The following is a 23759-nucleotide window of genomic DNA, read 5'->3' on the forward strand; positions in this document are numbered from 1 at the left end:
AATGGATAAGAAAATACATAAAAACATAAGAACTAGGAGCAGGAGTAAGCCACCTGGCCCTTCGAGCCTGCTCCACCAATTAAGAAGATAATGTTTGATATTTTGGTGGCTTCAGGTCCACTTACCCGCCCATAATCCTTAATCTTTTATTGTTTGAAAAAAATCTATCTTAGCTTTAAAAACATTTTACTGACGTAGCGTCAACTACTTCACTGGGCAGGGAATTCCATAGATTTACAACCTTCTGGGTGAAGAAGTTCCTTCTCAATTCAGTCCTAAAGCTGCTTCCCCTAATTTTAAGGCTATGTCCTCTTGTCCTAATTTCACCTGCCAGTGGAAGCATCCTCTCTACGTCTATCTTATCTATTCCCTTCATAAGTTTGTATGTTTCCATATAAGATCTCCCTCATTCTTCTAAATTCCAATGAATATAATCCTAGTCAGCTCAGTCTCTCCTCATAAGCCAACCCCCTCAACTCCACAATCAACCTAGTGAACATCCTCTGCACTCCCTCTCATGCCATTACATCCTTTCTCAAGTAAGGAGACCAAATCTGCATGTTGTACTTCAGGTTTGGCCTCATAGGAGTCTATACAGCTGCAACATAACTTTCCTGCTTTTAAACTCAATCCCTTTAGCAATGAAGGACAAAATTCTATTTGCCTTCCTAATTACCTGTTGTACCTGCAGACCAACCTTCTGTGATTCACGCACAAGAACACCCAGGTCCCTGTGCATAGCAGCACGCTGCAACTTTTTAACCATTCAACTAACAGTCCCTTTCACTGTTATTAATGAGTACAGGCTGTAGCCCAGGCTCATAAGAAATGCTTCAAAATCCGAGAGAAGACATTTCAAGATTTAGTATTTTCCTCATCTTGCATTTAATGCAGTAAATTACACTGTCCAAAAACTGAAGCTGTATTTTTAGAAAATGCCATGCATCATTTTTAAAATAGAGGGAATCATTTATCAATTCATAGACTATTTTATGAATGTATTAATCCATACTGTATTTTATAGATGTATTAACCCACTCTATTTTATTCATAAAATTCCATTTTGTTCCACTGTGCAAATGATGGATTTTCCTAACATTAAATAAACGAATTCATTCTAATTAAACACTCCTTAAAACATGTTTCATCAAGTTTGAGATAATTAAAACTTTACAGATTATAGACCCTATAAATAGTCTGACATGATAACAACAAAGTCTCTAATATGTGCAGAATATAATGATAGTAAGTTTCGCTATGAAGACGTTACCAGACATAAAGATGAGACAGTCACCTGCAGATTAAAGAATTACCATATTTCAGCTTGTTCTAGTGAAGTGATTTATTTTCTCTGACAGTTCTGCAGAAATGAGAGCGAATATTTCAAACAAGGTAAAACTGCACAGGATGAGCTCAGGCTCCAGCCATTAATACATAAAAAAGTGTTTATTGCTTCTCCTCTTTCACATTACTCATAAAAAAAAATATAATTCATTTTATTTATACTCATACATTTTTTAAAAAACACAAAAGTCAGCATAATCTTTACCTTTTCTTAGAGTGTCTCTGTAGAGAGAGGATCATTTATACAAATATCAGTAATTCTCATAGAATGCACAATAACAGCAACAGAACTCCACTAATTCTCAACAGGAGCATGTCTGTTTTTATTATGGCCTGTCACTTACAGGGCTATGTGCCATGTATTTAGACACTATCTGAAACCACAGTCAGACTTTAATCTTCAGACTGGTCAGGATGTTATACGATCAGTGATCCCAAGAAGATCAGCGGTTACTTTGTTTCTATCAGCTATTAAAATTACATTCTCTGGTAATGAAATGTTAAAATAAAGCCTCAGATGGTTAAGAATCCTTTGTCAATTCAAATTGTTCTGAAGAGGTGACAAGGGGCCAATCCATGTGATGGTCACTGGGGAGGTAATCTCAGGGCCTCAGCAAGGAGCATTGTAACTCTTGGCTACAATGAATATTGGACAGAAAATTCTGATTCAACCACTGAAGCATATATCTATGAAGGGCATTTTCTAGTTTCTGATAGCTGTTGTGATCAGGCAAACTAGTCCAGAACAAGGAAAATCTCCTCTCACCTCCAGCCCATCAACTAGCTGCTGTTGTACCAATTAACATTCATGTTGCCTTGATTATTATTCAGAACTCAACAGCTACCTTCAAGTAAATTTGGGATAAGTTGGGCATGAAGATGAGTTTGTGTTGTATAACAGTAGATAGCAGTCATCCCAGCATTAGTACTCTGCTTGATATGCATTCTGGTATTGACAAGGTTATCGACAGAGAATCTATAACTTCAGTGTAACACTGACAGCAGAAATGCAAAGTCAGTCAGTTGTCACAAAGATGGCATTTCAAGAAGCAAGCAAAGTTGTGAAATATTCATATACTTCTATAATGTATTGCAATGCTGAACCATCACATTTATACCATACTAGACTTCATTTCTCTTGTTAGGTGCTTCTGTATCAGAAAATGCCTATAGGTGCAGCGATGGTACAATGGCAGGAATTTTGAACTTGCATAATAGGTTGGTTTGGGTTGGGTTGGGTGGGGTGGGACGTAAACTGTTTTAAATTCTTAAACCAGAAGGAAATCTATTCATTGCTGAATTTAATATAGGTAGGACAAAGAGACAGGTGATCAGTCAGTTCACAGGATTTGAATCATTGGTTTAAACATTTTAATAATCCCGGCTGTCTCAGATTTTATGCATTCCAGATTTAACCTCAGCCAAGGAAACCCAGCAGCTAAAGGGAGCTGAGGGCTGGAATGGATTTGATCTCCAGCAGGGTGTCTTTAACTGATGTGGCAATTCTTATGTCTCATAACATAAGCTGTGTGGATATCAACATTGAAGAATCAATCAGGCATTGTAGTAAACATTTTGCATAAATATTATATTCTGCAGGGACAAGGGGTCTGGGTTAATGTTAACCTATAAGGTTAAATAGAACAACATAGTTCAGTAGAGTGTTATGTTTTAAGTGATCTGACAGAAGGAGTATGAGATTGTTATGTTGTCAGGTCACAAGCTGTGATACAGAGATATTTAACGACAATGTCTCCTTGTAATACGCTGATATACTGACTGTGGAACATAATCCAAACAAGAGCTGGTGTATGTGAGGGGTTCACAATTTTTCCAACAACGAGCCAGGAAGAAGAATATTCCCTCCAGCTCTGCTCTGCCCCCAAACAAACTAATCTGCTTTCCTCCCTGCATTTGATTTTGGCTGTGTTTATGGGATGTGGCCTATATTGGAACAGTTGAAACCTAGTGATTAAATAATACATTATCTTGTTAAGTATTTCAATACAGTAAAGGTATGCCATTCTTCTTTCGGTTCTATTTTAACCGTGTTGCAGGAATAAAGTATGTTTTGATTAAATTTTAATGATGGACCAATCGAATCATATCTGAAATATAGTGCCTTACACTTTCGTTTTAAAAAGAGGAGATAAAAGTTAGTGTCTAGGCTATCACTATAATATACTTTGGGGGTGGGGTTAGGGAGATTGGTTGGTTTGTGTCTGGTCTGATGCAGTCCACAGCCCTAGCTCCACCCAGTCCCATAAAGACTGAAGGAGATTTCACTATATCGTTGGTCAATGTGATATGAAAAATAAATTGAATGATTTCATTGATGCAAAGAAAAATTTGTCTTGATTTTATTCCCAATCTTAGATGCATTGTACTTATTTTCTCTTGTCGCAATACTTTGGCCTATTTCTGTGCTTTTGTTCTTTTTGCTTAGCTTCACTATTTTTTCCCAAGCTCTTCCATTCTAAACTTTTTACTTTAACTCCAAATGAACCACTAATGTAAACGTCACGTGTAATGAACAGTAGGTTTGCTGCAGTGAAATCACAAAGATGGGCCATTGTTTTTAATCCACTGGTCGGAGAGACTACCATCCACAACCTCAGGGTGAAGGGGGCGATCCTTTAAAACAGAGATGAGAAGGAATTCCTTCAGCCAGAGGGTGGTGAATTTTTGGAACTCGTTGGACAGAGGATTGTAGAGGCCAGGTCAATGTATGTATTTAAGATTTGGATAGAAAGGTTCTTGATTAGCAAGGGGATCAAGGGTTACAGGGAGAAGGCAGGAGAATGGGATATCAGCCATTATCGAATGGCAGCAGACTCGATGGACAGAATGGCCTATTTCTGCTCTTATACCTTGTGGTCTTAATACCTTGTGGCTAACAGCTTTGCACCATAGAGGTTTTGCTCTCAATCACTCCCAAATTATAGTTCTCAAAATCACAGTTACAAAGTCAAAAACGTCTGGTGGTCATAAATAACCCGAAATATAGGTCTGTCTTTCTTTTCTCAATCAACATCACGTAAGCTGATTATCAGGTCATTATTACATCACATTTTGTCAGAGCCATCTGTAGGCAAATTCACTGCTGTGCTTCCTACACTGCAATGGTAACTACACTTCAAAATTACCGATTGGCTGTAAAATAATGAGACATCTGATAGGTTGTTTAACTGCAATTTTCTTTTAAATAATGCCTATGACAAGCATTCTCATTCATCTATAGCAATGGAATTCACTTAGAGAGAGGTCTATGGGCTTCCAAACAGAGGGTCCAAAGTACTCAATGCTATTCAACCTCATGTTGAGTGAATAAATCTCTCACATGCCTTGTGATAGGAAGAATGGCTCTCACGTTTATGATTTAGTTTTGTGACAAGTCAAACAGACAGCATTGCTGCCACAGAAATGAGTAATATGTTAGAGAATTTCAATATTGCTGTAGTGCCAGGTATCGAGGGCTATATTTCCTAATTACTGATGACTATCAAAAAACACTTCTACAGCTGGCAGCCTGAGGAAGGGGACTTGTTTAAGGGTGGTAAGTGTGTTGTTAGGGGTGTAAGATATGTACAGGATCATTTGAATAGTTATTTCAGATGTAAATTACTTATTCAATAGTCTAATATCTCCCAAGTATTATTTTATTTATTTGCGTCAGAACCCTCTGAAGTCTGACTTTTATCAGAGGGTTCCAAGTGTAGAGGAAATGCCGAGAGGAAAATTCAATTTCAGGGTGTGTTGCCTTTTGGGATTCTGCTGGGTCCCTATGCACAATTCCCATCTACACCGGAACAACAATTATCTGGCTATTGTAAAACCTGGGCCGATATTATTTAGAGCATTGCAGACCATACAAGGTCTTCAGTAAATCAAAGTGCAAAGTAACAAGTATTCCTGAACTGAAACAGTTTATTTACACATTTCAACATCAAAAAATGTTTAACACTTGTAATATTTACGATCAGTTCCAAATGTAATTAATATTAAGTTGAAAACTACATGCAATGTACTGTTTGACTATTCACACAACACAAAGAATGCATGCATTTATAAACAAAGTTAACTTTATTAAAAACGTGGACAAGCCGATTATTGAAGTATTGAAGATGTTCATTAAAAACTTGGAAACCTTAGCCTAGAAAGTTCTAGGAAGAAATTACATGAATAACCAAGATCAACAGTCAATGAGTTACTCAATCATATTAAAGTGTGATCTTTCATTTTCCCCTGAGGATTCAAACTGGTTTTTTATTTCCAATTGTTTTTGGAGGTCATATTGTAGCTGATTAAAGGGTACCATGTGATTCAGTGCTCTCCTGGTTAAAAAAATTGTTCCATTACATTCATCTGAAAATACAACCATCTTAAACAGCCAGGTTTTCAACTTGATTCCAGTTTAAGCTTAGATTGGTGCAACATGTATACAATGAGGCTGCATATTTAAGACATAAACAAGGTGAACACTTTTCTCTCAAAGTCATTCTCTTTTCCAGAGGATATTGGAGGCTGGATCTTTAAAGTTATTCAAGGCTGAGTTTGAGATTTTTGACAGGAAACAAGGCAAGGGTAATGGGGTGAAGGCAGAAAATTTGAGCCAGGACCACAATCAGATTAGCTGGGATCTCACTCAATAGCAGGGAGACATTGCCAGGGCCAAATGATTTACTCCTGTTCGGTCCTATATACTCATGTTCACGTGAATTATAAAAGTGTCTTTTCTTTGCTGTTCTTTTCTCCTGAAGTCAAGATATAAAGCTCTTATCAGCAAATAAAGCCTGACTGGATTCAATTGATTTTTAAACAGGTAATCAATATACATTACAAGCAACTGCAGGAGAATGGAATGCTCTTTTATATTTAATATTTGCAAGTGAATTTCTATAGTTAATAGAAATGCTAAAATCCTTTCCATTATTCAAGCTATCATCAAACCTAATCTCAAGAGCACTACACTTAATTTCACTTGCACCACCAACAAAACACGACACAGGTAACTTAAGCTTAAAGACATCATTCTTATTTTTGGTCCCTCTGCATTATTTTGCAGTCTGAGAAGATAATCTAATTTCATTATAGAAATACATCAAGTTAGAGTCTTGTGCTTTTAAAAGTGCTAACGGCAAAAAGAACTGCAGCAAATAGTGTGACATGACTTGAACAGTCTCTCTGTATTCAAACATTTTAGGACTTTTAAATTCTGGTTGTTTACGTATAGGACATTTGCTCAAGTACTACAACGGTGGACACTTCTAATCATGTTTTCCACTCATTAGGGGCTATGCACAAGGCATCAATATTAAACCCACCTACAACATCCAGTAAATACATTAATTCCTCTAAACTACCTCTCAGCTATATGCACTAATTTATTATTTTAATGCTAAATCTTTCATGAGGCAATCATCATCATGAAACACGAACTTCAGCTGTTGAATTTCAGAGCTTGAATACATGTGAAGGTAAAAGTTCTGTATAATTCTACAGAGAATTAATTTTAGTCTTGCAGCCTGGAAATTAAATCAAATTATAATATTTCTTATTTCTTAACTAATTGGTATTGGTTTCTAGGCTGCTATTCTGAGTTTAAGAAGAAATAGCATTGACTCCATCTATTCTTCCTGTTGCCTTAGGAAAGCAACCAACATAATCAAAGATCCCTCCCACCTTCATTATATTCCCTTTCATCCTCTTCTGTCAAGCAGAAGATATAGAAGTTTGTACAAACTTTCAAACAGATTCAAGAACAGCTGTTATCAGACTTCTGAATGGACATCTTTAACGTTAGTATTGATCTCTGTCTGCATCTTCTGAGCAGCTGTATCCCGTACTCTATTCTGTTAGTCTGATGCACTTGTATAATTATGATCGGCTTGTAAAGCACATGAACACTTTTCACTGTATTCAGTATGCGTGATAATAATAAATCAAATAAAAATAAGCAGCAAAATTCCAATAAATTAATATCTTCGGTAATCTCACAGGTTATCTCATATTCTGTATATATAAACATGCATCAGTGCTATCTAACACTGAGAGGTGATCATTTCAGAACTATTAAACACCAGCTTTGTCACTAATTGGCATCTGTGTGTAAATAAGATTCGAGGCCACTGTTAAACAAGTGTTCACAATTTGATTATCAGCTCGTCTGGTATTGTATGCATCGGAAAACAGTTCTTCAATAAATGGGAGTTCATTGCCTTTGATATTCTACACTGGCTAAATGTTTATAAAAATTGCCACTTTTTGCAATCTGATTGATTGCACCAGTGACAAACAGCTCAACCTGCTCTCAACCATTTGGATCTACTTTTTGTTAGGTTTTGTTGAAGTCAACTTGCAACCGTAGCTCCGTTTCTGTATGTTTCAGTTTGATTTCAAATTCTTCAATATTTTTCATTTGCTCTTTACTTCAGAGTTATCAGGATAAAATCAATGTAGGCATTGTATTCAAGTCCACATTACAAGGTCATAAGAAGCAAGAGCAGAATTAGGCCATTCGACCCATTGAGTCTGCTCCACTATTCAATCATAGCTGATATGTTTCTCAACCCCATTTTCCTACATTTTTCCCCATAACCTTTCATCTTCTTACTAATCAAAAACCAATCCATCTCGGGTTTTAAACACATTCATTGACTAGGCCTCCACTGCCTTCTATGGCAATAAGATCCACAGATTTACCATCTTCTGACTGAAGGAATTCCTTTACTCAGTTCTAAAGGACTGTCCTTTCATACTGAGGCTGTGTCCCCAGAACCTAGTCTCTCCTACAAGTGGAGGCATCTTCTCAGTGTCCCCTCAGTATTCTCTAAGCATCACCAAGATTTCCACCATCCCAACGCTACTAAAATTCCATCAAGTACAGACTTAGAGTCCCCAATCATTCCTCATACGATAAGTTCTCCATCCCCAGGATTATTGCTATAAACTACATCTGGACCCACTCCAATGCCAGCACATCCTTCCTTAGATACAGAGCCCAAAGCTGCTCACAATATCCCAAATGAAATCTGACTCTTCCACAGCATCAGCAGTACATCCCTGCTTTGGATTCTAACCTTCTGGAAATGAATGCTGACATCACGTTTACCTTCCTAACTGTCAAATGAAAATATATGTTTACCATTAAAGAATCCTGAACAAGTACTCCAAAGTCCCTTTGCGTTTCAGATTTCTGAAGCCTTTTCCCATTCAGAAATACAAGTCGTTCTGCTAAACATGCATTTCATCAGCACAAATTGGTTATAACATGATTAACGAATTGTGAACATTGTTTGGATAATGGGACCTTTATACTGAACAGGTGTAATGATTTTCCATTAGTGATCTTCTACAGCAGGATTTCCTATGGCGGTTTTCCATAGCATAACTTAGCATTCCATAGTATAGAGGAATACAACCGTTGCGTTATAGCAGAACAACCTGTAGTCCTCAGCTCTATTCGTTCCAAAATGTATAACCTCACAGTTTTCCACATTGTAACCCGTCTGCCACTTCTTTGCCCACACTCCTAGACTGTTCAAGTCCTTCTGCAGGCTCCCTGCTTCCTCAACACTACTTGACCCTCCATCTTTCTGTGTCTCATTAACTTTTCAAAAAGCCAGCTCACTGCACTGAGAATAAAGTCATCTTCACTCACTAACCATCATTCATAGACTGGAGTAAAATGATTTGATTCAGCTCACACCTCATGGACAATTATATTATTACATGAACTTTTAATTGTTTAACTACAAAAGCACCACATCATATTCCTCCAAAGACGCCCATGCTTATGTTTTGGTTGCTAACCTTGATATAATCTCAACGCCAGCTAATTCTATTGAAAAATTAAGACACTTAAACCCTAACGAGCAGGTATTAAAACCCAGTCATTAACAGATGTAATATCTAAACAAAGATAATAGATGTTTAGTTGGAACAAAATATTTAACTTTTCACATGCTTTCTCTCAGAATAAATTCAATGCAGTTTAAATCCTAAACTTAGCACCAAGTATTTCCTAAAGATATTGAGATTGGAGTTATTTTTCTACATGCCTTTGGGATGGTTTTTAACCTTACAGCACAATGCTTTTAAGTTGAGCATTGGTTATACCATTTAAGAGAGTGACGTATGTTTCAAATACAAAGATCAAGTGCACAAAAATCGAAACTAAATTATGTGAACACATACACTGCTTTGATACTATAGTTCAGTCATATTTCCCAAAAAATAATAAGACTTCATAAACCGAATTAGAGACAACATTGCAACACAAAACAAATTTCCCTTCAATTGGTAGTATTATTAATGTTTATGATTGGTTTTAAAGTTACATCCTTGGATAAAAATATTAGCAGTCACAACTCAACAAAATTAATTTATTTTGAAACAAATAATCATATATCAAGGAAAACAAGGCAGTATGACATGCAACGAAACTGATTTCAAAGACCACTTAGCCAACCATTTAGTGTGTACGTGCGTTTTGTTTTCCCCCAAACGTGGAACAGAAGTTCCATAAGGCGTCAATAGACCAGTTTCGCTGCACTGAGTTCATGAAAAATATGTTTGCAAGTATTCCACTACATCACAGTCCAGATTTCACTTCTGTCCATCAAAATGCTGCTGTTATATTTCCAGGATTATTTTACAATGCAAACATCAGATTCAACACGCTGAAATAGTTCATCAATTGGCACATTAAATTACTTCTTGCTTTCTTCTAGCTTTTCTTCTTCTTCTGTTTTAAAGAAAAGCAGTGGAAACATTCCTAGGATGCAGCCAATGGTCACACCTATAACCTTGCCCTAAAAAGAAATCAAGAGAAGTGTCAGGATTTTTTTTAAAAATAGATGGAATATCCACTTAAAACACGAAGTAATTCACATTTCAAAAGGCTGATCATTACACAGATGGCAGTGTTGTACACATTTAAATTAGCCACAAGAAACTCAGTAGGTGAACTTTAGAACAACACTGGCCCTATTACACCTCAGTTCCCAGATCCACATCCAGTTTTATATTATTACACACTGCAGAATATTTTTATTTTAACTGCCACCAAATCTCCCATGTGACTAAGTAAAATAATTTATAAACACAGCCAACAGGGGGCAGCACATCAATAACAAATGTGAGGCAATGTGAGGGAGTCTTGGGAAGGAATTAAATTGAAATCAGTTTGGATAGGGAAATGCACACATCCATGCCCACATCCAGTTTTCTCTCAGGGCCCAGGGTCAGCCTTCATTAAAATGCTCAACACTCTGCCATGACCCCAATTACAAATCAGAACACTCACCCACTAAACCTACTTCAAACCTTTTTTTTATTTCAAAAATATACTTTATTCATAAAATGATTTGATGGTCTGTACATTTGATCATGCCATACATATGTCCACATTTACAAACACAGATTCGAATTTATCCTTGTCATATACAGGCCTGTGCATTTTTCAATCTTGTACATATATTTGGCTGAGGCATCAGCAGAGCCCATAAAAAACGTCCGCATGGGCCCCCTGTTCTTCTTTAGGCAGGCCGATCTTACACGGTGGTCTTTCCCCACCACGCCTTGGCGGCAGCTACCCCAAGCTTCAGCGCATCCCTCAGCACGTAGTCTTGGACCTTGGAATGTGCCAGTCTGCAACACTCGGTCGGGGTCAACTCCTTCAGCTGGAAGATCAACAGGTTTCGGACCGCCCAGAGAGCGTCCTTCACCGAGTTGATGATCCTCCAGGCGCAGTTAATGTTCGTCTCGGTGTGAGTCCCGGGGAACAGTCCGTAGAGCACGGAGTCCCGCGTCACGGCGCTGCTCGGGACGAACCTCGACAAACACCACTGCATTCCTCTCCAGACTTCCTCTGCATAGGCACATTCCAGAAGGAGGTGTGTGACAGTCTCGTCCCCCCCGCAGCCACTTCGAGGGCAGCGTGCGGTGCGGCAGAGAGTCTGGGCGTGCATGAAGGATCTCACAGGCAGAGCCCTTCTCACCACCAGCCAAGCCACGTCTTGGTGCTTGTTGGAAAGTTCTGGCGATGAGGCATTCTGCCAAATGGCTTTGACAGTCTGCTCAGGGAACCGCTCAACAGGATCCGCCCTCTCCTTTTCCCAAAGGGTCTCAAGGACGCTACGTGCTGACCACTTCCTGATGGACTTGTGGTCAAAGGTGTTTTTCCTCATAAATTTCTCCACGAAGGACAGGTGATACGGAACGGTCCAACTACTCGGAGCGTTCCGCGGCAGCGAGGCCAGGCCCATCCTTCGCAACACCGGGGACAGGTAGAACCTCAGTACGTAGTGACACTTGGTGTTTGCGTACCGGGGATCCACGCACAGCTTGATGCAGCCACACACAAAGGTGGCCATCAGGGTGAGGGTGGCATTGGGCATGTTTTTTCCCCCATTGCACCGGTCTTTGTACATTGAGTCTCTTCGGACCTGGTCCATCTTTGATCTCCAAATGAATTGGAAGATGGCCCGGGTGACTGCGGCGGCACAGGTCCTGGGGATAGGCCAGACCTGTGCCACATATAGCAATACTGAGAGTACCTCACACCCGATGACCAGGTTTTTTCCCGCGATGGAGAGCGACCGTTGCCCCCATCTGCCTAGTTTCTGTCTCATCTTCCTGATCCGCTCCTCCCAGGTCTTGGCGCACGCCCCAGCCCCCCCCGAACCAAATACCCAGCACCTTCAGGTGGTCAGTTCTGACAGTGAAGGGGATAGAGGATTAGTCGGCCCAGTTCCCGAAGAGCATGGCCTCGCTCTTGCCTCGGTTTACCTTGGCCCCCGAGGCCCGTTCGAACTGGTCACAGATGCACACGAGTCTGTGCACGGACAGCGGATCCGAGCAGAAAACAGCAACGTCATCCATGTACAGAGAGGCCTTAACCTGCAGGCCCCCGCTGCCAGGAATAGTCACCCCTCTCAGGCTCGCATCCTTCCTGATGGATTCGGCAAATGGCTCTATGCAACACACAAACAAGGCGGGTGAGAGGGGGCATCCCTGCCTGACTCCAGATCTTACAGGGAAGCTATCTGATTCCCACCCATTGATTGAGACTGCACTGACAATGTTGGTGTAGAGCAGTCTGATCCAATTTCCGATTCCCTCCCCAAAGTCCATTTTGGAGAGGACATCCCTCATATATGTATGCGATATCCTGTCAAAGGCTTTCTCCTGGTCCAGGCTGATGAGGCAGGTGTCCACCCCTCTGTCCTGCACGTAGGCGATCGTATCCCTGATGAGTGCGAGACTCTCAGAGATTTTCCTGCCCGGTACAGCACAGGTTTGGTCCGGGTGGATCACCGATCCCAGAGCAGACCTGACCCGGTTGGCGATGACCTTTGACAAGATTTTGTAGTCTGCATTTAACAGTGAGATCGGTCTCCAATTTCTAATTTCCTCCCTCTCCCTCTTCCGCTTGTAGATGAGGGTGATGATGCCTTTCCTCATGGATTCACTCATGGTACCTGCCCGAAGCATACTGACATACACCTCCAGCAGGTCCTGGCCGATCAAGTCCCAAAGAGCGGAATAAATCTCGACCGGTAAGCCGTTGCTTCCGGGAGTTTTATTCTTTTCGAAGGACTCGAGGGCCTTGGTCAGCTCATCCAGAGATAGCGGCTGGTCCAGCCTCTCTCGTGTTCCGTCATCTAGGACCTCCGTGATAGAGGGCAGGAACGACTGGGAGGCCGCGCTGTCGGTTGGCTTCGAGTCATACAGGCTGGCGTAGAAGGATTTGCTGATCCTCATGACGTCAGCCTGAGATGACGTTACCGAGCCATCTTCTTTCTTCAGGCTGCTGAGCACGGAGCTCTCTTTGTGCACCTTCTGGAAGAAGAAACGTGAGCACGTCTCGTCCTGCTCCACCGAGCGGACCCTGGACCGGAAGATTATCCTGGAGGCCTCCGAGGCAAAGAGCGAGGCTGCTGGCCCTTCACCTCCTTGAGGTCCTCCGTGACATCGACCCCCATCGTCTGCAGCAGGAGCAGGTTCTGCATACTTTCCTGGAGCTGGGACATTTTTCCCCCGCCTCTCTCTCGCCTCCTGGACACCTTTGAGAATAAAGAACCTCTTGATGTTCCCTTTTACCGTTTCCCACCAGTCCGCTGGAGACTCAAAGAGGGGCTTCACGGTTCTCCAACCTGCGTAATCCCTCTTGAGCTCTTCGATGTTTCCCGGGGTCAACAGCTTAGTGTTCAGTTTCCACGTTCCCTTGCCCGCCCGCTGTTCATCCTGTAGGTGACAGTCGGCCAGCAGGAGGCAGTGGTCAGAGAAGAACACCGGCTTGACGTCGGTGGATCTGACCGAGAGCGTTCAGGACACAAACAGGTAATCTATCCTTGAGCGGATAGACCCGTCTGCCCGTGACCAGGTGTATCTACGCTGCGCTCCATCTGCAGGGGTGCTGAAGACGTCGTGCAGCTTGGCGTCTTTGACCGTTTCCATCAGGGCTCTGGACGTAGCGTCCGGTTTACTGTCCCCCCCCGCCGGATCGTCCATCTGCATCAATGATGCAGTTGAAGTCTCTGGCCAGAATGACCGGCCTGGACGTAGCCAGCAGCAGTGGAAGCTGTTGCAGGACGGCCAACCGTTCACTCTTACCCACTGGGGCGTACACGTTGATTAGTCTCACGGAAGCGTTTCTGTATTTAACGTCCGCGACGAGGAGGCGCCCGCCCACCACCTCCTTAACCTCGGAGATGGTGAAGTTGCCTCCCCGCAACAGGATACCCAGGCCGGAGGCGCGACTATCGTTGCCCCCCGACCACACTGACGGCCCGTGGGCCCACAAGCTCGACAATCTCCTGTAACTGCTGAGGTGCTGTATCCCACACTCCTGCAGAAACAGGACATCGGCTTTGACGTTGGCCAGGAAGGTCAGCGTTGAGACACATCGCGTAGCCGATTTAATGCTACGCACATTTATGCTGGCAATTTTAAACCCCATTTTACCAGTTTACGGGGTTACCAGTGTCCATTTTTTTTCTGGTCTTGCTCCAGTGGGGTAGCTGCGTGCATCCCCGTGGTGACGGCAAACTGCTGGACCTTCCCAGGGCTGAGGTAGTTGTCCAGCTCCACGCTGGAGTCATTTCCCCACTCTGGTGTCATCGTGTCGGACCCAGGGTCAAACCTACTTCAAACCTTCCAAATCTAGCATCTGCCCCAACGTAACAGGATAGTACCCATTCTCAGTCCTTGACTCTTGCAGTGTAGTGGTTGTGTCCCTACATCTGAGCCAGGGTGCCCAGGCTCAAGTCCCACCTGCTCCAGGTGTGTAATAAATATCTGAATAGATTGATCAGAAATATATACCCATTCCCTGATCCCAGTTACCCTTCACAGGGTCTGCTGATCCTAATTGCGCAACCCATGACTGAGACCCAACTTCACTTATCACAACATTACCCATTGCACCAATCAGATCTCATATTACCCAACTCTGACCCTATTAGTCATGCAGCATGGGTTCAGCTAAATCTCAGTCCTCCACCTTTACCATTAAATCTCTTCTTAACAAGGTCCCAAACAAACATAAGTTAAACCTGAGAATACCAAATTACATTAATGAGACCTTGCCGTGGCCAGGTAATTCCTCGTAGGAACAGGAGGCGGCCATATAGTCCTTGAGATATCACTGCATTTCCATTAGATCATTGCTGCACTGTATTTGGACTCTATTTATGTGCTGTCGATCCACTTAACTCTATATAGCATTTATAGTTAAACAAAAATGTGCAAACAGTCTGGTTGAGCATAAGAATGGAGTTGTTGGTGAGGAGATGCATCAGGGATTGAAGACTTGTTAAATTTTTTAATTAATTATTCGTTCGGATGAGGACGCCGCTGGCGAGGCCAGCATTTATTGACCATCCTAGTTGCCCAAAGGGAAAGTAAGAGTCAACCACATTGTTGTGGGTCTGGAGTAACATGTAGACCAGACCGGGTAAGGATGGCAATTTCCTTCTCTCAAGGACATTAGTGAAGTATTTTCTAACAAATAATAGTCAATTCATGCTCATCATTAGACTCTTAATTCCAGATTTTTATTTAATTCAAATACCACTATTTGCTGTGGTGGGATTCAAACTTGGGTCCCCAGATTAACAGTCCAATGATAATACCACTAGGCCAAGATTGTCCCCTGTCAGAATTTCAAATGGAAGAAATGGTTGTTCACCCCATTATGACATTCTAGAAAATGTAGAGGAGTCAAGAGCGCTGGGGTCTGGTTCCCGGTCATGTGGAATCTGACATGTTTCTGGGTGATGTTGATTGGGCATCATGTGGATGAGAAATAAAAGAATGGGGCAAAGGTTTGATCCTTGGCAGAAGTCCAAGGCAATGGTACAAGGTTCCACAAGGAAGGCACTGCAGATGTTCCCCTGTCTAGGACTAGATAGACAAGGATAAAAACAGGCAAGATCAGTTGGATGGCAGAAAGAAAGTGAATGGCAGTGATGTGATCAATCACATCTAAGACTGTAGACAAGTCAAGGGGGAATCAGGAAGGATACATTCCTGTAGCCATATCTACATACAACCCTTTCCTAATGAAAATCCACAGACCTCAAGATTGAAAATTTCAACTGACCCAGCGACTACAGCCTTTTGTGGAACAGAATTCCACAGCACATACATTCCTGATTTCACTCCTGAATGACCTTGCTTTTATTTTAAGATCGTGTCCCCTGTGATCTGGTTTTCCCACTAGATAATCCTGAATATAGTTTTTCCAATAAACAGAAGATTGAGAGATGACCCAATTAGTGCAAAAGAAACCAAAAAGTGGTTTGTCTTACAAAAAAAAATGTTTTGAAACATGGAGAAGCTCAAATCTATGAGGTCCCAAGTGTAGGATGGACATAATGATATCCACGATGAATTCAGGAGAAATGTCAAGGAGATTTTGTTCTTAACTTACACAGGGGGATGAAAATAGAGAATTCACTATCACATGGGGTAACTAAAGCAAATGGTGAAGACACATTTCAGGGAAGTTAGATAAGTACTTGGGTTTCATAACCCCATCACCCTGTGGATAACAAAATGTACTCAACTCCCTTCCAATCACGCTGCATTTACTTTATATCTATGCATCTTCATTATAGATTTCTCTAAGGGAAATAGGTCCAAAAACTCAAAGCCTCTCAATATTTTGTAGACCTTAATTGAATCACCCCTCAATCTCGTTTTTCCCCAAAGAATGAATCTAGCATAACCAATCTTTCCTCATTGCGACAATTCTCCATTTGAGGCAACATCCTTGTAGATCTCCTCTGAACCTGCTCAAGTACAACCGAATCTGTCTTGTGATGTGGTAACTAGAAGTGTACAGTATCCCAGCTGCAATCTAATTAGCATTTTATACAGTTCTAGCACAAAATTCCTGCATTTGCCAATGAAGGAAAATATTTCAGATCTTAAATCATCTTACCTTCCAGACCTATTACCTCAAGGGTTCTGCATAAAGGCACACACCACAGTCCTCTGCTCTCTAAATCTCTCTGTACCTTACATTTATTCCTCACCTCCTTTACCCTCCCAAAAATCCATTAGCTCACACTTCCTTTTCTGCTTCTTTTCTGCCCACAGGGTCAATCCATTGTCATAATCACAGAGTCATTGAGATGTACAGCACAGAAAGAGACTTTAGTCCAACTCATCCATGCCAACCAGATATCCTAATCTAATCTCATCCCATTTGCCACCACTTGGCCCATATCCCTCTAAACGCTTCCTATTCATATACCCATCTTAAATGCCTTTTAAATGTTGCGATTGTACTAGCCTCCAAGACTTCCTCTGGCAGCTCATTTCATACACGCACCAGCCTCTGAAAATGTTGCTCCTTAGGTCTCTTTTATATCTTTCCCCTCTCACCCTAAACCTATGCCCTCTAGTTCTGGACTCCCCCACCCCAGAGAAAAGACTTTGTCTATTTATCCTATTCATGTCCCTCATGATTTTATAAACCTCTTTAAGGTCACCTCTCAGTCTCCGATGCTCCAGGGAAAACAGCCCCAGCCTGTTCAGCCTTTCCCTACAGCTCGAATCCTCCAACCCTGGCAACATCCTTGTAAATCTTTTCTGAACCTTTTCAAGTTTCACAACATCCTTCTGATTGGAAGGAGACCAGAATTGCATGCAATATTCCAAAAATGGCCTAACCAATGTCCTGTACAGCCGCAACATGACCTCCCAACTCTTGTGGTCAATATCCTGACCAATAAAAGAAAGCATACCAAAAACCTTCTTCACTATCCTATCTACCTGTGATTCTACTTTCAAGGAGCTATGAACCTGCACTCCAAAGTCTTTTTGTTCAGCAACACTCCCTAAGACCTTACCATTAAGTGTATAAGTCCTGCTCTGATTGGTTTTTCCAAAATGTAGCACCTCATTTATCTAAATGAAACTCCATCCGTCACTCCTGAGCCCATTGGCCCAACTGATCAAGATCCTCTCGTAATCTTAGGTGACTGTCTTCACTGTCCTCTACATCTCCAATTTTGATGTCATCTGTAAAATTACTAACTATAACACCTATGTTCATATCCAAATCATTTATACAAATGATGAAAAGTAGTGGACCCAGCACAGATACTTGTGACACACCACTGATCACAGGCCTCCAATCTGAAAAACAGCCCTTCACCACCACCCTCTGTCTTCGACCTTTGAGCCAGTTCTGCATCCAAATGGCTAGCTCTCCCTGTATTCCATGAGATCTAACCTTGCTAACCAGTCTCCCATGGGGAACCTTGTCGAATGTCTTACTGAAATTCATATAGATCACGTCCACCGCTCTGCCCTCATCAATCTTCATTGTTACTTCTTCTGAAAATTCAGTCGTTAGTGAAACATGATTTCCCACGCACAAAGCCATGTTTAATATCCCTAGCCAGTCCTCGCCTTTCCAAACCTGTAAATTCTGTCCCTCAGGATTCCCTCCAACAACTTGCCCACCACCAATGTCAGACTCACTGGTCTATAGTTCCCTGGCTTTTCTTTACCACCTTTCTTAAGTAAGGACACCACATTAGTCAACCTCCAGTCTTCTGGCACCTCACCTGTGACTATCGATGACACAAATATCTCAGCAAAGGGCCCAGCAATAACTCCCCTAGCATCCCTGAGTTCTAGAGTGCACCTGATCAGGTCTTTTGAGGTTTTTTAAAAATGTTAGTCTTCCAGTCTATAGATTTATTCATCATAAACCACATCAATCATTTTTGAATTTCTTCATCATACCCCTACAGTCACGTTAAATTCTTTACTAGACACTATGACCATCTAGGGACAGAGAGCCACTAAGCTCCTGTAGAACCTCAGTGCAAATAACCTTCCAGGCACAAACACTCATCCACGACAATATTTTGCTTCCTGTTGCTGAGCTAATTTTAGATCCAGCACACTAACTTGTCTTGGAACACATGCTCTTTAATTTCCAGCTGGGTGCCCACGTGGAACCTTGTTTCTGTGAGGAGCCAACTCTCAGCCTGCATCATCTTTATAATTAAAACAAAAATTGCTCAAAATACTTAGCAGGTCTGACAACATTAAGCTGAAAATATTAAAGGTGTTTAAAGAGAATCAAGTTAACTGAAGATTAGAGAAACAAATCAAAGCAGAGTTAAGATTGAGTCAATGATGGTTTTTCATCAGAAAACCGAGGGGGGAGCCTGGGGTGAAGAGATGCAGGGGGATGAGGAGAAGAAACTGAGGGAAGGCAGAGTTAAGGTTTTGAAATAGGGACACCATCCTGAAACATTAACTTCGAAATCCAGTGAAACATCTAAATATAAGTAATGTCTCATTTCAGAGCAAATCTATGCTTTATATGTTATTTTTCTCTAAATTTCATCTTTCTGCTTTTTCACATAACATTTGAAATTTGCAGTGAGCAAGCTGGCTGCATTTTTTCATTGATGTTTCTCCCACAACTGAGTACGGTACACATCATGCTAATGCCACTTTGAGCAATTAGTGAGTGAAAATGCTCTGCTGCTCATTCAACTGATTACAACTGGGACAAGTAGTAAATACCAACAGGTGTCAATTGGAAATCTAGAAACTGATAACAAACTGGCCTCAATTCCCACTTGAAACTGGGTCCAACAAATCCAACTGAACTGGCTTTTACTAAAATCCATATAGACTACATCAAGTATACTACCTTATTTATCTTAAATATCTCAATATTCTCAGCTAAATGAATACAAGTCAAGGTTTTTGAAACTTGATTTCACAACTTTTTAAACTTGTACTGTAGCTTTTCTCAGATGTAGAAGACCAAGTCAGTTTGCCACAACATACTCTGATGTCAGTGATAATGTGAGTTCAGTCCCTGTAAGATAGTTTTTGGGGCTTATCATATTTCTTTGTACAATACTGATATTATCAAATTCACACATGTGCAGAACTATGTTTAGCAACTTGCAAGTGAAGAGGATGTAACATGTAGTGAGGAAGAGCCTCTTGAGATCAATTTGATGCTGAGGAATGGTGTCTAAAACCAAAGCAAGATTCCAGATGGAGTTTAATCAGAGCTCTGTCCAACTGAACAACAATTTCCTCCCTTTGATCTCTTGAAATAAAAGCTAACATCCATCTGCTTTGCTGGTTGTTTATTTTGAGAGAGTGCACAGAAAATTTTGAATAATTTGTGCTTATTTCCTCTTCTGAAGTGCTTAGCCTCTTGTTTTTTGGTAAATATTCCAATATCTCTTTTCTGGATTCAAAGCTGATGACCGCACACATTGAATTCCATCTGTCATGTTACTGCCCACTCAAACTATATATGTTCCTTTTTTAACTACCTGCCATCTGTTCAGTACAACTTATTAGGTCTCCTATCTTGATATCATCTACAAACTTGTCTATAACTTTGTCCAAATCATTAATAAATAAAGAAGGTTATGAAGAAAAAAGGAACTGAAGGCTGCCATTCAGCCCAACTAACCTGCTCAAACATATGAAAAAGGTGTAAAAGTAGACCATTCTGCCCCTCAAGCCTGCTCCAGTATTCAGGAAGATCATGGCTGATTTGTTTGGATTTTGTATTCCACATTCCCATTTACCCCAGAAAGTTTTTAATCCACTTGCCCAACAAGAATCAAGGTGCCACTAACTAGACCTCTTTGCTTCCGTCACCTAAAGCTGCACTACATTCAGAAAAAAAAAATTCTCCTCGCCTGTCCTGAAAGGACAACCTCAAATTTCAAAACTGTGTTCCCTGGTTCTGGACTGACACATAAGAGGAAACATTCTCTCTATAGTCACTTGGACAAGACCCTTCAGGATTTTATACACTTCAACAAAAGTCATCTTTCATTCTTCTAAACTCCAGTGCAAACAAGCCCAGTCCAGCCTGACAAATGTATCCACATACGACCATACACTTCTTTCATGTATCAATCTAGTCAACCTCTTGAGGTTGAATTGTGTTCATCCTTCCTTAATTATGGAGACCACAACTACGCACTGCATTCAAGATATGGCGTGAGCAGGCAGCTGGAGGTGGTGGCGTGAACACACAACACGAGGTCTCCCAGCATCTGCAGCACCATCAAGAGCAGGGAGATCTAGCCAGCATGGGGAGAGAGAGCCCATTGCGATACAAGTGCCCAGCACGAAGGAGATCAAGCCCTTCTGAGGATTGCGAGGCCTGTGAGAAGGACTGTAATGTTGAACTTGTAACTTTTTTTCCTCTTTTTCTACTTTGTACATAAGAATCCGTACCTAGGTAACTTTATGCCTAAGATGGTGCCAGGAATGGTGATTTTATACACTTTTCAGTGTAATCTGAACTACAGTACACATGACAATAAAATCTAATTCCATTTCTCATGTTCTATATAACTGAAGCATAAAATCCTTACTTATGTTCAATTCCTCTTAAAGTTTAGCATCCCATTAACTTTCTCAATTACATGCTGCACCTACATATGAACAATTTGTGACTCCTGCACACCTAAACTCTCTCTGCACCTCTGAATTTACACTCAATCATTCTTCTGCTTTACCATTTTGCCTGCCTGAGAACAACTTCACATTTTCCCACATTATATTTTATCTGCAGAGTTTTGCCCCAAAACTCAACCTATTTTTCTTCACAACATGCTTTTCAATATATTGTTAACAAATTTATCTCCCATGTTTTTGTTCCGCGAAACTAAGTAATTGATGTAAATTGTTAAAGCCCACTTATGACATCCTACACCAGGGGGAAAAAAAATCCATTTCTACATACCGTACTGTCAGCCAGCCAACCTTTTATCAATGTTACTTCCCCACCCCATCATGAGCTTTCATTTACCATAATAATCTTTGGTGTGGCACCTTTTCAAGTGTTTTCTGGAAATTCAAATATGCTTCCAGGCTCCTTTCTATCCACAGTACTTTACTCTCAGACCATAAAACACAGGAGAAAAAGTAGGCCATTCAGTTTATTGAGACTGTTGTTTCACCATTCAATGAGATCGTGGTTGACAATCCTCAATTACACCTTCCTGCCTAATCCCATTAACCCTCACTTCCCTTACTTATTTAAAGTCTATCAAGCCTTGAATATACTTAATGATCCAGCTCTGTAGTCCTCTGTGGTAAAACATTGTACAGATTCACTACCCTGAGAGGAAACTCCTGCTCATCTGTCCGAATTTGGTGACCCCCAATTCTGAGATTGTGCCCTCTGGTCCTAGACTCCCCTGGAAGTCATACCTCCAAAGAATCTTGTACACTTCAAAAGTTTACTCTTTCAACAAAAAAAAAGATCTAATTAAACTCAACATGATTTCCTGTTGATGAAACCATGCTGACTCTTATGAATTTTTCTGTGTACCAAGTTATAATCTCTTAAATGACCTTGACTAAATGTTCCTCACAATAGACATCAAGCTAAGCTAATCAACCTGTTCCCTGTTCTCTGTCATCCTTCCTTCTTCAATAGAAGGATTAGATTTATAATTCTCCAATCTGATTGAGCATATCCTGAATTTAGATAATTCTGTAAATTTAACACCAATGTCACAATTATCTCAGTAGAAAAGTCTTCGAGCCTAGGATGTAGTCTTCCTGGAATCCAAAGACAATCAACCCACAGCTCCATAATTTATTGGTCCACTTCCTTCATCATTCTAGCTCCTTTCTACCTCATAATTTACAGCAAGTACTGGAGTGCTCTTTGTATCTTTATTAATATTCTCCATTCTCACCTTCGAAAGGACCAATATCCTATTGCTTTTTTAAAATGCATGCAAAAACTCTGGCTATCTTTTTCAAAATTCCTAGCTGTATTCCTCCCGTACTCCAATTTCTTTCCCCAATTGAACCTTTAGTCATTCTCTGCAGTTCTTCATATTCTCACCAATTACATGATCTGCCATTCACTTTTGTGCAGGTGTATGCTTTTCCCTGAAGTTTGATGCTTTCCTTATTTAGTTAACCACAGAATGTGAAGCATCCCTTTAGATCTTTATTGTCAAACGCTTGCAGCCTAAGCAATTGCAGCTGGACTTGAACATAGAATCTTCAATCACACTGAAGTCAGACTTATCCATGAGGCCACCCTCTGCTGTTAATACCCTGTAGGTCCAATTGCAGCTATGGCTGATTATCAAGTTTTCAATGCCAGCCATACTTCACATTACCCAAATCCTGTTCCCAGTTATAATTTAAACCCACACAAATTCCTCCTCTGAGTCAAGACTTCCTGTTGCTGTGGCTCATACCATCCTGAATTACTTCAAACACAGGAGACGAATAAATTAAAATACACAAACACAATGCACTTTTGCCAAACATGTAAATAATGTAGTTTTTTAAGCCAGTAATTTATTTGTTCAAGCAGATCAAATATAAATGACATGGTAATACCTTGTTTAAATGCCAATTCAGGCTTTTTAAGGGTTTAGGGTCATTTGTCAGACGATGATAGTTAAAGGCAACTGTGATGCTTTTAATCATCCAAAACCTCTGAGTCTTGGGTTGGAATGAAGGTTGAATGCAAATGAGAAATTTAACATTTCACGCCATCTAGACGGACAAGTTCTGAGTGCAAGTTCAGGCAATCTTAAAATTCAATTACATTTGTACTGGACAAAATTATTCAACTGAATTAGGCAGCCTTAAAAATACTGCAAGGTGTGCCCAAGGGAAATAAAAAGTCTGACTTGTGAGGTACTCTTATCGCTTAAATTCATACAGTGCCTTTATTGTACTAAAATACCCTAGGGGTCTTAACAGGAATGTATTCAAACAAAATTTTACACAACCTTATGAAAAGATTTTCAGACAACTGGTAGGATACAGGGAGCAACTTAAAAAGGAGGTAAAGAATGTAACAATGCAGAGGGGTTTAAGGGAAGCAATTCTAGACCCTAGAGCCTAGTCAGCTA

At 40.9% G+C, this 23759-nt stretch overlaps 1 protein-coding gene across 2 annotated transcripts in view; it reads right to left on the reverse strand.

Annotated features, from left to right (window-relative positions):
- Positions 1 to 7754: 7754 nt before the first annotated feature.
- Positions 7755 to 23759, reverse strand: part of tmem65 (transmembrane protein 65) — an 80787-nt gene continuing 64782 nt past the window's right edge. For both annotated transcript variants that reach the window (XM_072570741.1, XM_072570740.1), the window contains one exon: positions 7755 to 10157. In XM_072570741.1, the coding sequence (XP_072426842.1) occupies positions 10056 to 10157 (102 nt within the window). In that variant the 3' untranslated portion in view covers positions 7755 to 10055. The remainder of the gene's footprint in view (positions 10158 to 23759) is intronic.

Source organism: Chiloscyllium punctatum, chromosome 5 (assembly GCF_047496795.1).
Source record: "Chiloscyllium punctatum isolate Juve2018m chromosome 5, sChiPun1.3, whole genome shotgun sequence".
In the NCBI taxonomy this organism is placed as follows: domain Eukaryota; kingdom Metazoa; phylum Chordata; class Chondrichthyes; order Orectolobiformes; family Hemiscylliidae; genus Chiloscyllium; species Chiloscyllium punctatum.